Genomic DNA, 18,337 nt, shown 5'->3' on the forward strand with positions numbered 1-18,337 from the left:
ATTCGTTAACCACTGCGCCACGACGCGAACTCCAGTACCACATCTTTATCCCTTCCTCTGTCAGTGGGCAATTGGGTTGCTTCCATGTCTTGGCTATTGTAAATAGTGATGCAACGTACACTGGTGTACATGTATCTTTTCGAGTTATGGTTTTTTCTGGATAGATGGCCAGGAGCAGGATTGCTGGATCATATGGTGGTTCTGTTTTTAGTTTTTTTGAGGAAACTTCACACTGTTTTCCACACTAATTTATAGTATAGGAGGGCTCCATTTTCTCCTCACCCTCTCCAGCATTTATTGTTTGTAGACTTTCTTGATGATGGCCATTCTGACTAGTGTGAGGTAATACTTCATTGTAGTTTTGATTTGCATTTCTCTAATAATTAGTGCTGTTGAGACTAATTTTGAATGAATGTTGTAGTAGTGACATGTAGGGAGCTGAAGAGGAACCCCATTAAATATTTTAATACTAAACATAGAACATACACAATGTATGCACATATATATATATGAAAGGCATAAAGAAAACTTGGGGTGTGGAAATGGCACCAATCCTCGGAAGCCCCTTTGTGCTTCTCATCAATGTAGCCCTCTTCTTCCACCAGCTATGACCCCTATCCGGAGTATTTTGTTCATCTTTTCATGTGTTGTTTATATATTGATCTCTAAACACTAGAGTGTTTAGCTTTGTGAGTTTTTCAATTTAATATAAATGGAACTATAGTATATTTTTGAGTAATTAGCTTGTTTCACACTTCATTGAAAAAAAGGTTTTTTTTTGTTTCTTTACCCACTTCTATTGTTCGGAGCTTACATCACTCTCAATGCCTATCTTTTAGTGGTTAATGTAGATGATTTAATGTGCATATTTAATATATTCTAAAGTTAATATAGATCTTTGCCCTTTTCCTAACAGAATTTTTAACTCCACTCATCCTATGCTCAAGTGATAAGATGTTGTCTAGTATTAGAGTTTGATCTTTTTTAAACCCTCGAAGTATACATTATTATATTTATTTTGTAAGTCAGTATATATTTTTGAATTGACCTACAGTAGCCCATGCTCATCATTCCTCTGTTGAGGATTATATTTCTTCTAATTGAAGTATATCCTCTAGAACTTCCTTAGTAGTCAACTCTCAAATTTTTTTCTCTGAAGATGTCTATTTTTCCCTTCGCTTTTTCTTTTCTTTTTTTTTTTTTAATGGCTGTACCTGTGGCATATGGAAGTTCTTGGGCTAGGGGTTGAATTGGAGCTGCAGCTGGGGCCTATGCTATAGACTCGGCAGTGCCAGATTTGTGCTACATCTGTGACCTATGCCACAGCTTGTGGCAATGCTGGATCCATAACTCCCTGAGCCAGGCCAGGTATCTACAGCTTCGCAGAGACAATGCCAGGTCCTTAACCTGCTGAGCCACAACAGGAACTCTGGTTTTTCCCTTCACGATTATGTTTTTCTCAGCACCCTAAAAATATTATCCCATCGTCATCTGGCTTCTGTTGTTGCAACTGAGAAGTCAATCATCAGTTTAACTGCTTATTCTTTAACAGGTTATCTGCCTTTTTTCTCTGGTTGACAAAATGAGACATCGAGTAGCTTTGTGCCATTTCACGACTACGTGTCTTTGATTAATTCTCAACATTCATTCTTGAAATATCCCCTCCTCTTCATTCTCCTCTCTCTTTTTTTGGATTCATATTATACATGTGTTAGACCTTACATTACATTCTCCATGTCTCTTAACCTCCCGAATCTTAGATTAAATTTATGTTACATTTATATAAATGTCCTATGGATGTGTCATTCTTGGTCTTCACTGTGACTCTTCACTCACTATCCCTCTCCCCTTTCACCTCATCATTGCTCCTTTCTGCTCACACAGCATCTACCCAGTCTTCAAGGCCCACTTCCCACCCCCTTAATTGCCTCTATAAATCCTGCCCTGACTTCTATAGGCCTCATTAATCTCCACCTTCTTGTGTCTTTCACAGCACTTACTGGTCTCTCTATGAGCTAACATGGTGTAGAGCAAAGAGCACTGGACTTGGAGTCCAAGGACCTGAGTTCAAATTCTAGCTCCACCACTTAATAGCTCTGTGACTTTGGGTCACTTCTCTTGCTGACCTTCAGTGTCCTCAGCTATGAACTGATGATGGTAGGGTTGTCAGGAAGACTAAATGAGATGGGGGCTATAGAGTCCTCAGAGAGAGCCTAGTGCTGGTTCTGATATAAGGCTTCTCATGTGACCTTTGGGGTGTCCTGTTGCCTCTCTGCCTCAGAATGGAAGTGGTTTCTGGCAGACTATCTTGCAGACTGCTTTCCTTTACCTGACCTTCTGTTTTAATCTTTCTGTTCTTCCTTTTTTTCTTTTTTTGATTTTTATGGCCATATCTGTGGCATGGAAGTTTCCTGGCTATAGTTGCCGGCCTATCTATAGCACCTTGGGATCTGAGCTGCATCTGCAACCTACAGGACAGCTCATGGCAATGCCAGATCCTAAACCCACAGATCAAGGTGAGGGATCGAAATTGCATCCTCATGGATACTAGTGAGGCTTGCTACTGCTGAGCCACAATGGGAACTTCCATGTTTTAACCTCTCTATTCTCAGTCTAACTGGCACACCCAACTCTGGGTTCCAGAGCTGGGTGGGTGCCTCCTGGAACCCATATCCTATGCCTTTATCACCATCGGTTATAGTGACTCCCCCCATGTAAAAACATTCTGCCAGTCCTGATTTCTGCCCAAGAATCAGAGATTCTGGAAGGCAGGAATAGTTTCTCATTCAGTACTGACTCCCAGGTGCCCGGCTCCTAGAGAGTTCTTGATAAATATTTATTGAAGGGAAGAAGGAAAACAGAACAAAGGAAGGCGGGAGAGAAAATGTTCCTGGAAATACAGGAAAAAACTATGATTTTTATTGGCTCAGAATTGGCTCAGAAAGGCTCTGTAGCTGCATTCTTCAATAATCATTCTAGAGCAATTGTATCATCTAGTATCCCTCAGCAGAAAATCCTGGTCATTAGCAGAGCTAGAAAGTTTCCACAATGCCGACATTGTGCTCAGTTTCCAGCCAGAAGGGGTGGGTGAGCCCCACCCTCTTTCCTCAGCTGGGAGGTTGTAGAGTATTTCAAAGAACTGAGGTGGGATGGGATGGGATGCCACATGCTTAATGCTAATCTCCAGTACACTTGACTTTGAGGTGATCTGAGGGAGAGAGAGAGATGGAAAGCAGAGTGAGTGGAGCAGGAGAACATAACAGTCTCTCCTCCTAAGCACACTACACTCCCCCCAGACACCAATGAATTCTCTTGGGAGGTCTGGTTTTCTTTGAAATTGTCTTTGCCATCTGAATTATGAGGCTGTAAAATGTTTAATCTTGAGCCAAATTACAACTTTGATTCCTAGGTAGATACTAAAGAAAGGACAGAGTTCACAGATGCTTACTGTTTGAGATACCTGGAGTGTCTCCCAGGAATGACTGAAGCCGGAGCTCAGGGACTCAAGTGGTCCCCTTCAGAGGAAGTCACCCTCAGCAGCCTCCGTTGGAGAGGACTGGGTGTGCAGGGTGTGTACTGGTCACATTGCCTGGCAGTACTATGACCACGACTGCTACCAGTACACAGCAACATCCCACACTAGCCTGTGTGCGGTGTACTCAGCGTATCCGGTGCAAATGAGTTACATTGTATTAGATGGTCCTTACATTCTCAGGCACCATGATAAGCACATTCATGTATTAACGAGGTGAATTTCCAAACCTTCGTATGATATAGGTGCTATCATCAGTACCATTTAATAGATGAGGACATGGAACTGGATTTCAGAGGGGCTTAAGTAACCTGCCCAAGGCCACTTATTGATAAGGCCCTGAGCTGCGATTTTAGTCCATGTGCATGATCACTGCTCCAAACAAGTCCCCAACATCCCAGTCACTTGGAGTACAAAGATGAGGTTTCCATGTGTGTCTGAGGGGTCCAGATCTTTCAGGAAGCAGAACCTCAAGGACTTTATTGGAGGAAATGCCCGTGAAAGATAAAGGACAGGTGGGGAGAGTCTTCTGAACATGGTGCTGATCTGACACCTGTGAAGGGACAGAGAGAAGGAAGGACGGACAACTGGGAAGAAGAGCCTAATAGGGGAGCACAGCTCAGAGAGCATCTTGGTGGGGCTCATGGGAAGCCCTCCAGCAAAGACTGCTGACTAGAAGAGTCCCACCTTGGGTAGGCATGGTGGCTCTGGTACCCCTGTGCTCAGTCAGAGTACCCCTTACCCTGATCAGGCACATAGGACCCCCGGTGCTGGAGGCAGTATGGGGAAAGCATGCCTCACGGTGGATCCTGAAGGGGCAGCAGCTGGAGGCTGTCAGCTCATGATTCTGCTCCTTGAAGCCAGGTCTCTGTGGAGGGGAGCCTGAGCAGAACACTTCCACGGCCGCCACAGGCTCTGTCCTTGAGCTGTTCCCAGCTGGTTTACTAATATACTGTAGAGTTTGGGTAGGAGGTTATGAAAGCCCCAAAGTGGGATGTTCCAGCAGCTTCCGGGGATAAAAATGATTTCCTGATAAGGGTGAGCAGGTTATATACCAAATAAAGGGACGCCAAGGGGGCTAGGTTGGGGTAGGATGGATTAAAATGCAGAAACATGAGCTTAGCCATTGTGGCCCAGAGAGGCACCCTCTTCTAGTTCAACCACACAGAGGGACACCTTTTTCCAACCTGTGCAAAGGTAGAGTGTAAGCACCCTGTGCTTCTTGGGTGAAAAGAGGAATCCTTCAATGAGGGCTCAGGGTCAGCTGAGACAAAGCAGGCTGGACATGAGGATGGGGCTTCTGCACAAGAGAGCAGCTTGCAGCAAACACATGAATGCTTCAGTGATGAACCTGGAGGTGGGGGTGGGAGTGGGGTGTCCATTGTTCCTGAGCCTCACTCTGCTGGAGGTCAGTGGGAGGCCATTCAAGGGCTTTGGATGGTGGAGAGGCATGGCATGTCATTTTGGTGTTACTGGTCACTTTTGCATAGTAAAGCCAAGTCACATTCAAGTTTGTTCAGTCTCCCACTCATTGTAATACCCCACTTCCCTCCAACTCCCTAGTCTAGGCTGGGCTTCAGCTTGAGGTGCTTGGAGTTGGGACAGCAGTGACATCTTCTTCCTCTCAGCCCTTGGCTCAGCCTGTCTCCCTTTACTTAATGCCCTGCCCTTTAGGGTCTAGGTCCTCTGGTACTGGCACAGGGGGGTGGGTGAGGGCAGTGCTGAGTCTTTGGACAGATCATAGACATACCCTTTGGGTCAGTCCTGTTTTGGCTGTCTCTGCTTCTCTGGCTGAAGCCACCAAGGCCCTCCAGGGGCATCCTCCCTCCTGCATGGGATGTATGTGTGATTCTTTGGATGCCCTGTGGGAATGCTTCCCACCTCCTTTCTCCCTCTCTCTCCCTGGTTCTCTGCTTGTACAGCCTGGTTGGGGAGAGGGTGGCTGGCTTGATTGCCTCTTGATCAGTCCTGTGCAAGGAGGAAAGAGGTGGCCCCTCTTTGTATTGACAGTCTTTAAGAGGGGCACATGTGACAGTGTGGTTTATTCTATGTCCTCTCCTTTGGGCTCTAGGAAGTCCTGCCATGCCTCCCATTAAGTAGGAGAGGCATGAGGAGGGAGTGTCCCTACAGTGAAGTGTGACAATGGCACGGGGGAAGTCACAGTGTATGGTGCCTTCAGGGTCATGGCGATGAGCATCCCAGCTACCTTCTACCCTCTACTCTCTGCCATGTGGGTAAATAATCCTGTTGAGTGTATGCAAACAGTAAACAAGCGGGTGTATACAAAGACACTGTGTTGCAATTTACCTATCCCCCAAATAAGAGATGAGAGCAATAGCCTGTGTCCGCAGCTCTTCTCAGTTTATTGTGAAATGATTGTACCTTCTTCATCTCACCTTGAAAGTCTTTTTTTTTTTTTTTGTCTTTTTGCTATTTCTTGGGCCACTCCCACGGCATATGGAGGTGCCCAGGCTAGGGGTCCAATCAGAGCTGTAGCCACCGGCCTACGCCAGAGCCACAGCAACGAGGGATCCGAGCCGCGTCTGCAACCTACACCACAGCTCACAGCAACGCCAGATCCTCAACCCACTGAGCAAGGGCGGGGACCGAACCCGCAACCTCATGGTTCCTAGTTGGATTCGTTAACCACAGCGCCACGATGGGAACTCCTCACCTTGAAAGTCTTAATGTGCCTTTGAAGGTTAAGACTGTCACTTAAGTGTCAAAGGACATTGGGAAAGTTGAGGTCTTGGCTGAGGGTCCCATTGGCAGGTGAGGGCAGGGTTGGGCAGGTCATCTAGTTCTCCTGACTCCCCCTCCTCTTCTCACCACCCTGCCCTCCAAAGCCTGACCCACCAGACACATAGGTCACTCCCTAGAGAACACGGGCTCTGCAAGAGCCTTTTGGGGGGGTTGACACCAACCTGCCAACACCTCCAAGCCCAGACCTGGCTCTCAAAGGGGCGAAACCATTTTGCGTGGGACTGCAGAACCTGAGAACATTTTGCTTTTTGAGCTAAAGTGGAGCCTAATTACATGCCCCTATTAAGAAATTGTTTGCCTGGTGTCCACAGGTAGATGGAGGAAGTTTTTTTCCACTTCTTAGGAGGAAATACTGTTTTTAGGTGCTTACTCATGGATACTGGAGAGATAGCTGAGGTAGTAATTGTATGTCATTCTGCTCTGGTCATTAAAGCGGGACTCTTAAGGCTCTCCACAGGGCAATGCTTGTCGACTAGTATTTGTAATCAATAGATGCTATAATTCCCACTCATTACTAATTCTTTGCTTACCCAATTAATCCAAATTAGTGTGGCTTAATTTGGAGGAAAGTGTGCTAAATTGGGGTCCTCGTAGAAACTGCCCCCAGGCTCATGGCTGGTTGCTCTGGGCAAGGTGTCTGCTCAGTGGAATGAGGCAATGCTGGACAGCTCCTGAGGCCCCTCCCTTCTCTCCACATTTACCAGAGGCTGAGGGGCAGGGATGAGCTGGGGAGTGTGACTTGAGGGGTTGCCGAATCTGCTAACTTTTTCATTTCTTTTGTTTAGGCCTCATCCATGGCATGTGGAAGTTCCTAGGCTAAGGGTCCCGTCCGAGCTGCAGCTGCCGACCTACACCACAGCCACAGCAAGGCCAGATCTGAGCTGCGTCTGTGACCTATACTACAGCTCACAGCAACTCTAGATCCTTAACCCACTGAGCAGGGCCAGGGATTGAACCCGCATCCTCATGGATATTAGCTGAGTTCCTTACCGCTAAGCCACAATGGGAACTCCTTTTCTTTTCTTTTTTAAACCAGGAATTATCAGCCGAGAAGATGCAGAAGATCTCCTTGAGAATATGGCAGAGGGTGCGTTTCTGGTCCGAGTCAGTGAGAAAATCTGGGGTTACACTCTCTCCTATCGCCTGCAGAAAGGCTTCAAGCATTTTCTTGTGGATGCCTCTGGGGATTTTTACAGCTTCCTGGGAGTGGACCCCAATCGCCATGCAACACTCACGGATCTCATTGATTTCCACAAGGTATCCCTCTTAGGGGTGCTGTTTGGGGGGGTGAAAAAAAACTTGAGCTACAGGGAGAGCCAGCCCATAGGCGTTCAAAGAGATGGAGCTGGAGAGTGAGCAGGCGGCCCCAGAAGGTGCTTAGGGTCACAGGGATCTGGACCATCCAATTGGAAGAGACCAGAGGTTTGTTAAGACCAGGCTTTAGGGCTGCTGCTCTTTTCTAGCTGACACTGTACTTATTATTATTATTTTTTGGATGTGCCTGCAGCGTGCGGAAGTTCCTGGGTCAGGGATGGAACCTGCACCACAGCAGTGAACTGAGCCACAATAGTGACAGCACAGGATCCTTAACCCACTGCACCACAGGGGAACTCCCTGACCCTGTACTCATGCAGGCACCTCCAGCCCTGGTCCCTGGGCCTCTTCCCACCTTGAGTACCCAAGTGCTCCTTACTGTCAACACTTAAGGGTTGTTAACCTGCCTTCTGTCCAAGCCCACATCTCCCTCCCAGCTCATTCCTGGGATGTCCCCCTTGAGGACATTCTAAGGAGGCTGCTGACAGCTTTGTAGAGTTGGCTGGAGCTGAGAAGGTAACCTTGTGGTTAGAGAAGCTTTCCTATAGTACAGTTACAATGCCTCTTGTTCCAACTAAAGCTTTACCAGTTGTACGTGTGAGCTACAGGGAGAGCCAGCCAAGTAGTTCAGGCAAGTAGCTCAGGCAAGTAGCTTAGTCTTACTGGGCATTAGCTTCCTAACCAGGCAAATGGATGTAAATAATGCTTAGCTCAGATCCTATGAGTCTGAAATGGGGGAATGTACATAACACCTCCTGTACCTTGAAGTGGTATGCACGGTCTTGTTTGCCACAAGTCTTTTTGTTATTTGTTTCCCTGCTGAGAACCTCACATTGAGAAAGATGTTGCCTTCCAAACAGCATACATAGAGAGAAACAAATTCTGTGTTAATGTGGCTGTTGGCATCAGTAGTAACTGTGAGAAAGCTCTCAGAAGTGGAGCTTGGTGACCCAGAAGGGGAGGGCCCTGGGATTTGGCGAGACAGAGTTGTGACTGCTCAGGATACCCCCATTTCCCTGAGCTTCACAGGTGTAGAAATGTTTACAGAATTACTTGATCATCTCACTGGGCTTTTGCTATAATAGAGACTCTTAGGATTTGCGTTACTTTTTCTTCATAGATGTCCCCAGGGCTCTAGGACAGCACTCGCCTGAACTTAAAATTAAAGCACATAGAAAAACACCCAGTTAGGAAGTTCCCATTATGGCTCAGTGGTAATGAGCCTGACTAGTATTCATGAGATTGTGGGTTCCATCCCTAGCCTCACTCAGGCATTGCTATGAGCTGTGGTATAGGTTGAAGAATGCTCAGGTCTGGTGTTGCTGTGGCTGCGGTATAGGCCGGCAGCTGTAGCTCTGATTCGATCCCTAGCCAGGGAACATCCATATGCTGCAGGTGGCCTTAAAAAAAAGCAAGCAAACAAGCAAACAAACAAACAAACAAAAAAACCCCCAAAAAACAAAAACACCCAGTTACAAATACTTAGACACTGGGAGGAGGGGACTTCCCAGAAAACTGGCTTAACCAGGATCCAAGCAGATTTCTACTTGCATTGGGAAGAGCCTTCTACTAACTACAGGAAAGAGGAAGGAGGGGGTGTGGATATTAGCACCTTCTCTGTCAAGCATTGGTGCCTGTTGTTCTCATTCATTCTTCTCCATGGTGCTGGTAGGGAGGAGTATTAGTCCCATTTCACAGATCAGGAAATCAAGGTCAGGGAGTTTAAGTAATTTGTCTAAGATTTCATGGATGGTACCAGCTAGATCCAGGAGATAAGCCTCAAGCTATCTGCTGCTAAAGCTCATGCTTTTTCCATAAACACACATGGTTTGCTGTCTCCGTCCAGTATAAGCTGTTCTGAGCAGTGATGGTCCCCTGGTCCCAGGGAGGGTGAATGTCCATCACTCAGAGATGCTATGGACAGGTTCCTGCATAGAAAGGCTAGGCTATGTCTTCAAAGGTCTTTACTCTGTCCCAAATTAGGGTTTGAAGCTGCCAACTTAGCTTCTAACACTAAAGAGACACTCTGTCTATGCCCCTGTGAAAATTGGGTGGCTAACTTTTAAAAATTAAAAATTTAATTACACAACTAATTGATGACCACATTTCTGAGAAAAATATAATACAAAGTGAAAGCCTTGCACATTTCAAGTCCCCGTTTTTATCCTCCACCTTGAATTATCAGTCTGCTGTATACCTGTCCAGGTATTTCCTAGGCATTAATGTAGAAATTTATGTATATAAATTTTTTGTTATGTACATAATGAAATGTATCTACATGGTATTGTCATTTTTCACACATATTGGATAATCCTTTACCAAGAACTCAGCAATTTGATTTTTTCAACGTGCTCAATATATCATAGAATGTATTTTTTGAAAGTATGGTCCCTGAAATCAGGCTGCCAAATTTACATCCCTGGTTCATTACTGCATGTCACTTGGGGCAACTACTCAAATTTGGGACCTTCGTTTCCTCCTCGGTAAGATAGGTTTAATAACAGCACTCAATAATGGCTCTCAGGGTCACTGGGAGGTTTCAATGAGTTATCACTGCATGAAGCACTAAAATAATATACCTGACATTTGTAAGTTATCAGGATATGCTGGCTGTTATTGAAATATGTCTCTGGGATCTTTTCATGTCCAGGCATCCACTGCATCCTTGGTATGGACGTATCTCACAGTTTCATTCTCCATCTTCCTTTTGCTGGTCACTTACATAATTTCCAGGTTTTCAGGATCGCAAACACTGCTGCAGAGGTTTGCTTGCATGTGTCACTTTGTGCACATGTACAAGCCTTTCTCTAGGATGGATTCTCTCAAACTGGAATGGCTGGATCTTCTAAGACTATGCACATTTTACTTTGAAAAGATCTGCCAGATTGCCCTCCAAAAATGTAGGGCCAATTCGAGCTTCTTCCAAAACTATGAGGCTATTTTTCCACACTGCTGCCAATACTGGGGATTCTCAGTCACTTTCATTTTTTTTTTCTCCCATCAGAGGGGCAGACACTGCATCTCACTGTTGTTTAGCTTGCATTCCTCTGATTACCACTGATGCTGAGGATCTTTTCATATGTTTAATGCCCACTTGGACTTTTTCTGTCAATTGTCTGCTTTCTTATTTATGTGTCAATTCTTCTGGTGACTAAATTGCTCTTTAGTAATGTCCATTCTGCTCTCAGGTCTCCTATTGAAAACATTTTTAACTTAAATGGACATCCCTTTCATTTCCAAGTTCTTTCGCTCATTCTTTTATTTTCTAACAGTCCATTCTTGCTTCACGGATGATTTATCTTCATATTCCACTGAGGAGATTAATACGCAGCTCTTTCTGTTTGTTTTATAAACCTGATATTTTCTTGGAAGTCTTTTTTTTTTTTTTTTGTCTTTTTGCTATTTCTTGGGCCGCTCCCACAGCATATGGAGGTTCCCAGGCTAGGGGTCTAATCGGAGCTGTAGCCACCGGCCTACGCCAGAGCCACAGCAACGTGGGATCCGAGCTGCGTCTGTGACCTGCACCACAGCTCACGGCAACGCTGGATCGTTAACCCACTGAGCAAGGGCAGGGACCGAACCCGCAACCTCACGGTTCCTAGTCGGATTCGTTAACCACTGTGCCATGACGGGAACTCCTGGAAGTCATTTCTGTTGTTGAGTTTGGCATCATTCTTTTATAGTTATGACTTTCCTTAAATGTTTTAGGCTTTGAGGGAGTCTTTGAACTTTGAACTTCCTGTAGAGCCATCTGTGGATCCAGTCCCTGTTTCCCAAATCCAGTCTCTTCCTGCTGTGACAGTTGGAGCAGCTTATCTTTTGGGCATGGGAGTGTCTAAACTTTTTAGCTCTCTTTGGCCTCCCGGGGAACTGCATGCCTCTGCCCACTTCCTGACTGGTCAGAGGCACAGATCACTGCCACATGGGATCCCCCACCTGTCCTGCTGATACTTGCTCTGGCCTCTGCCCCACATTCACTTATCTGACAATCTCATCCTGTATTGCTTTTGATTTTTAAGCATTCTTCAACATTTTGGCTTTGTTGAATGAACTTCCTTCTTATTTTCCCATGCTTTTATGGATTTTTTTTTTCATTTTCCTTTCTTTTTTTTTTGGTTGTGCCCATGGCATGTAGAAGTTCCCAGGACAGGGATTAAACTTGCGCCTCAGCAGCAACCTATGTCATGGCTGTAGCAATGCCAGATCCTTAACCTACTGCACCACAGTGAGAACTCACGGGTTTATTTCTTTTTAAAACCAATTCCCCCCGCCCCCCATCATTTCTATAAATTTGAATGAGGAGGCAGATATATATTCTTAGTCTTTCTATCTTGAACTGCTCTCTCTGGTGGATATTTATTTCCTTTTTTTTTTTGATATGTGAATTTTCCTTTTTTTTTTTTTCCTTTTAGGAGGAAATTATCACTGTTTCAGGGGGAGAGTTGCTGCAGGAACCCTGTGGACAGAGGGACAGCCCGCCAGACTACCATCTCTTGTTTGAATGATTCCCCCTCTCATCAGTTGGACTCCCCTGGGCATCCTTTTTTTGGACTCAAGAACTTCTCAGCTCAAGGCCTAATGGCCTTTTGGAAGATCCACCACCATCCAGAGGGACAAATAGATTAGTATATTTCAAAGGATATGAAATATATGGTGTATGTGCTGGTGGTTCCTGACCCAGTGCCCAGGATAGAAATTGCTAATAGCTGATGCAATTCTTTCCCGAAAAATTTAGATATGGCCTCAGAAGATGAAGCCTTTTAGTCATAGCTGCCCTAAACTGAGCCCCTAGAGTACAGGGATCATGTTTTAATAATCCAAATAATTCCAGTGCCGAACTCCGAATTTAACGTAGGGCAGACATTCAATACATGTTTGTTGAATGAATGCACTGCTTCTAAAAGTTTTCCGACACCAGTCAGCAATGATTTCTAGTAAGTTATTTTCTACCTGTCATTGTATATAAAGTCGTGGAGATTAGAGAAGAAGTATTGTAAAGGATTTATATAGAAGGCACGGATACTGAATTTTAAATGATATTCATGATCACTCTCGTTGATATTATCATTGGAATTACCTAAGGCTTCTGAGCTCCAGCTTCCAGAACGGATGACTGATACTGCCCTGCCTTTGTATTTACCTCTTCTTCTGCCATCCCTCCTCTGTCTTGGAATCATCTCTTGGCCCTGGTTTTGCAATACTGAGGCAGTGGTTCCATGTATCCCTACAGATGTGCCTGAACCCCAGGGGGAATTATAAATCCAAGAATTGTTTGTAGACATCCAAAACGGCCTTTGCTTTCCAGTACTGGCCCTCCTTATGTGGGCTACTCAGATGATTACCTCTCCCTGCCGAGTCCTTTTGATTTTGATTCTACTGTCCTTTTAGACTGAATATGTTCTTCATATTAACAAGAAGTAAGCCCTCGGTAACTTTCAGTGATGGTGTCTATTTGTGCATACCCTTGTTTCACATTTATGGAGATCTATATGGCATGTTCCCATGGGACACTGTTCTAGGCTCTAGAATCAAGCAGACCTGGGCTCAAGTCTCACCCTGAAACTGACTAGTATTATAATGCTGGCAGCATTGTATTTGGTAGGATTAAAAGATTGAATGGACTCTGTGGCCATCAGTGAACTGGTTACCTCACTTGGTAGTTGTATCACATCTCTTGTGCTCTCCTTCACCCTTTGCCTCACCTGTTCCTCAGTTCACTTTGGCCACTTGTTTCACCCCAGTCACCACGACTGAAACCAGTTCTGCATGGACTCTGCTCTTTCTCACCATGTTGATCAGCTTCACATGAGCAGCAGCCAGTGATGCGTTCCTGTGTGGGGAGCTCTGGGTCTGTCTTCTCCTGTTGAGGCGTTAGGACACTGCACAGCCAAGGAGAGCTGGGAGGCTAACTCCCCATGTAGGGGACCTTTCATCAATGGGAGACAGAGGCTGGTAGGTTCGTTCTCCTTCTGAAGGGACTGTTCTGAGAGGCAGTTCTTTATAGAAGAAGTCTCTGCCTCTTTGAAGACAGTCCTGCAAGACCGAGCACCTAGTCACAATGAATGTCAGTACCACGCCCTCCAGTGTGTTCTTCCTGCTTCTCTGCCTCACTCCCCTTTTGCTCTTTCCTGTTTGCCTGGGACTGTGTTCCTGTGTGAAGCAGCAGCACATAACGTCGCTGTGGGCTCAGCCTTCTGGGGAAGGCAGGGTAAGGACCCACCATACAGACATGTTCAGTAATAGCAAATTTGCATCCTGACTCCATGGCTTCCCTCCCATCTACCTGCCTCACAGGCCCCTGAATGGATACAATGAAGTGATGGAGGGAACTTGCTTTTTGAACTATAAAGTGCTTTCAAACCTGATGATGATGATGATTAAAATTACCTTTTTTTTTTTCCTATTATACTCAGAGCTATCAAGAGTTTTGGCTGCTACTTACTATCTATGTGATTTTCTTCATGTCATTTAACCTCACTAAAGTTCAGTAGAGCTGAGAAGAGAAGTTTCTGTGTGGCCATCCCTGGGCTTTTTGGCAGGCCAGTTAAATGATAAACACAAAAGCTCTGTCAGATGGAAGGTATTGCTGATGACAACCACTTTAACAGCAACAACAACTTCCTGCCTAGCAGGGACGTGTCAGGGGGATAGGATGTGAAGATTTTCAAGGTGTTGAAAGAAACTAACAAGAAGAAACTTCTTGTTCCAAAGCAGCTTTGAAAGCCAATCAAGGTGGGCTGAGAACCTGATTCCCCAAGCTGTTGTTCCTGTCACCCCTAATTAATATGTGAGAGACAACAGCTGAGTTTTCCATGCCTAACACATTTATTTCCTTTTATTTAGGGCCAGCACTTTCTGCACGTCTCATAGATTTTAGGTTTTACCTGGCCTTAAAATAAATTCCTTGTAAGTTGTCCTGCAAATGAAATTACTGTCTGGAAAACTGCAGTCTCATTTTGAGAGTTTTATTATGCTAATAAATGTCAGGATTCTCCAATAAAGGAATTGCTTTTTTTTTTTTTTCCTGAGCCCTACAAATATAATGAAAAACAGTCAGCCAGCTATAAGACTCAACAGAGGAAAAATTTACAGTCTAGAACTAGAAAGAGAAGTAGTAAAAAAAAAAAAAAACCCACTGTGCAACTTAATGGAAGATACATTTCAGGGAATGAAGGGGTAACCTGGGGTGTAGGCTGGGGGGATCCCCATGTGGTGCAGTTGGAGAGGAGCCTGGGCTGCAAGGGGCTGCTGGGAGGGGATCCTTGGAAGGACCGTGGACAGGAACACCTGAGTTCTTGGGGGAGGGAGTACCCCCTTCTGTAACCCTGAAATCCTCAATGATCCTCAGGATAAATCCGGAGGCAGAAAGACCTTTGTTTTGTGACCCTAGGCAAATATCACCAATTCTCTGGGCCACAGCTTCTTCACAATGCCTATCTCAGAGTATGGCTGGGAAAGTAACATGAGATTTTGTGCTAATAAAAACAAATATTGTTTAAGCTGTGTGTGTATGTTCTCACAACCATGCTGAGGGAGACAGTGCTGTCATCCCCATCTGAAACTGAGGCAGGGAAAAGTCCAGAATTTTTGCAGGGCTACTTACTTCTCTAGGAAGTGGTAATACAGCACTGAGATTCACTGGCCTGGCTTTGGAGTCTGGGTAGTCTTATATAGTGCTTTTCAAACTGTGATGAGCACAGGTGATGTTCTTGAAACTTGGGGTGCCTTTCAGTGGATCTGGGGTGGGGCTTGAAGCTGTGCTTTTCTAACAAGCTCCTGGGTGCTGCTGATGCTTCTGGACTATCGGCCACACTCAGAGAAGCAAGTCTTACAAATTATAACTGCAGGCCAAATTCGCCTCTCTGCTTGTGTTTCTGTAGCCTGTGAACCAAGAGTGGTTTTTACATTTTCAGATGGTTGGAAAAAATGAAAAAGAATAATACTTTATGACCTGTGAAAATTATATTAAATTTAAATTTCAGCATTTGTCAATAAAGTTTTATTGGAAGACAGCTTAGCTAGTTTGTTTACATAGTGTCTTTGGCTGCATATGGCCTGCAAAACCAAAGATATTTACTATCTGGCCCTTTACGGAAAAAGTTTGCCAACCCTGGCTTTACATTATGGTGCATTTGTGAGTTACTATTTTGCTTTCTTTCTATGCTTTATCTAAATTCCACTCTTAGGAAAGATTCTAACATCATTGTTTATTCTTCAGAGAAACTTAAGTAAATGTGTCACATGTTCCCATCTTGAATTTGAAACTCATCTCATCTCTAGTAATCAAAAGGAAGCTCTTTTTTTTGTTGTTGTTCTTTTTAGGGCCACACTCACGGCATGTGAAGGTTCCCAGGCTAGGGTTTGAATGGGAGCTACTTGCTGGCCTACGTGGGATCCGAGCTGAGTCTGCAACATACACCACAGCTCATGGCAATGCCAGATCCTTAACCCACTGGGCAAGGCCAGGGGTTGAACCTACGCCCTCATGGATGCTAGTCAGATTTGTTTCTGCTGAGCCATGTCAGGAACGCTGGAAGCTCTTTTCTTTGTCAAAGGATTTTAACCAAATGCAAGAAGCAAGTATTATCACAATTATACAGATACTTTACAAGGGCATAGGGTTATTTGATTTCTAGAATTTATCATACTTTCCTACACTTAACTGTGTGTATATTTGTTTTGTCCTTCAGTCTGTGAAGTTCTGGAGGTTAGATAATGTCATTTACCTTTGTGTTTTGTGGTACCTGGAGTAGTCAGTGTTGTGGGATTTCATTTGTTATGGAGTGGGGCCAAATGGTCTGTGCAGAGTTCAAAGGGATGTTTTCACCTGTAGGGGAGCCCTATGGTGGAAAAACCCAGGCTGAGCCTCGTGGCTGCTTTGGGTTGGAATCCTCAATCCACTACTTCCAGAGTTAAGAGGAATAAACAAATGAGATTGATTAAGTAAAAAACAGCTCTGCTAGCAGGTAGTCTGAAATGTGGGAACTGAGACTCTAAACAAAAACGACATCTTGACAAAACTGTTCTGTGACTTGTAAAGCAGATACACTGACCCAATTAAACAGTAACTCCTCATTTTCCCCTCCCTCCAGCCCCTGGCAACCACTGTTCCATTTTCTGTCTGTATTAATTTGCTGACTCTAGGTACCTCCTGTAAGTGGAATCATATCATATTTGCCTTTTGGGCACTGGCTTATTTCATTTAGCATAATTTCTTTAAGGTTCATCCATATTGTCGCCTGTGTCAGAAGTTTTTCCTGTTTAAGGCCGAATAGTATTCCATTATAGATATACCATAGTTTGTTTACCCATTCTTCTGTGGATGGACATCTGGCTTGCTTCTACCTTGTGGCTGTGGTGAATAATGCTGCTCTGAACAGGGGTGTATTTCTGCATGACTTGTGTTGTAAGGAGCTCCTGGGTGATCCAGCAACTCCCTGGTTTACAGATTCTGACCAATTCCTGCCAAGGTCATTCTGTTATGTAACCTTTCCTAAATCCCACAAGCCTTCTGGTATGTGCCCCTGGCTTGCTGAAACCAGCTAATAAACCTTACTGTGTTTGCATGTGTGTTTGAGGAGGGCTTGAACTAGTGGGCTTTAAAATGATGGTGTTTGTAAAGTGTGGGGTCCATGGTAAACACTTAATAAGAGCTGAATGTCTCTTCTCCATTAACCATGCTCAGAGTAGCTGTGTGAATCCCTGTTGTGGGCAACATTCTATGTATGTTTACATCTTCATTCCACAGGATGAACTCATGGACTTGCTGGGCTATGATCTTACTCCAGGTAACTGTATAAAGTGGAGGATGGTAAGGCTGCAGAGCCAGAACCAGACTCAAAAATGGTTGTCCCAGTTACTCTTCTTTTTTTTTTTAATTATTTTATTTTTATTTTTTTGTCTTTTTTTTTTTTTTTTTTTTTTTGCTTTTGCTAGGGCGGCTCCCGTGGCATATGGAGGTTCCCAGGCTAGAGGTCTAATTGGAGATGTAGCCGTTGGCCGACGCCAGAGCCACAGCAAGGTGGGATCCGAGCCGTGTCTGCAACCTACACCACAGCTCATGGCAACACCGGATCCTTAACCCACTGAGCGAGGCCAGGGATCGAACCCGCAACTTCATGGTTCCTAGTTGGATTCGTTAACCACTGCACCACGACAGGAACTCCAGCCAGTTACTCTTCTGAAGGGGAATTTGTTACCCAGGAGCATCCAGTGTCAGAAGCCCAGCAATCAAGGGGACCTCTGGGGGTGGGAGTGGGGACTGAAGGAGAAAAGGCCTTGAGAGCATCCATGTTCTGTAGAAGGAGGAGGTAGCTGAGCTTGTCTATGATGGGCCCTTAACCCATTTCCCAAGGGACTTCTACCCTCTGTGGATACCCCCTCTTGCATCCCCCACCCAGGCAGGAGAGGGCAGCAGAGTATAGCTGCAGAGTAATTCATTTGGGTCATTGATGGAAATCTGAATTTAAATGGCAGGGAAGAATAGAAGAGGCTTCTAGGAAGAAGCCAAGGTATGGAGGCATGGAAGTGCATAAATGTGTGTGAGTCTAAGTTCTAGGGAAGAAGCCTTAAATATGATCCACAAGGCTTCTACAGAACCAAATTTGGGCTGTTGGTGTATGTGTATGTGTGTGCATGTGAACAGGCTCCTTAGCGTACTGTGATCTACCACCCCCCTTATCACACAAACTGAAGATCTGCACAACCAAATTCATCATAAGGGACACA

The 18,337-nt window shown here is 44.9% G+C and overlaps 1 protein-coding gene across 2 annotated transcripts in view; it reads left to right on the forward strand.

The window, feature by feature from the left end:
- SH2D4B (SH2 domain containing 4B) overlaps positions 1-14,578 on the forward strand; it is a 91,554-nt gene extending 76,976 nt beyond the window's left edge. The window contains exons 7-8 of one of the 2 annotated variants that reach the window (XM_047762121.1): positions 7,332-7,552; positions 12,022-14,578. In XM_047762121.1, the coding sequence (XP_047618077.1) occupies positions 7,332-7,552; positions 12,022-12,114 (314 nt within the window). In that variant the 3' untranslated portion in view covers positions 12,115-14,578. The remainder of the gene's footprint in view (positions 1-7,331; positions 7,553-12,021) is intronic. The other variant, XM_047762122.1, reaches the window with a different exon arrangement.
- Positions 14,579-18,337: the final 3,759 nt, after the last annotated feature.

The sequence above is a fragment of the Phacochoerus africanus genome, chromosome 15 (assembly GCF_016906955.1).
Source record: "Phacochoerus africanus isolate WHEZ1 chromosome 15, ROS_Pafr_v1, whole genome shotgun sequence".
Taxonomy (NCBI): Eukaryota; Metazoa; Chordata; class Mammalia; order Artiodactyla; family Suidae; genus Phacochoerus; species Phacochoerus africanus.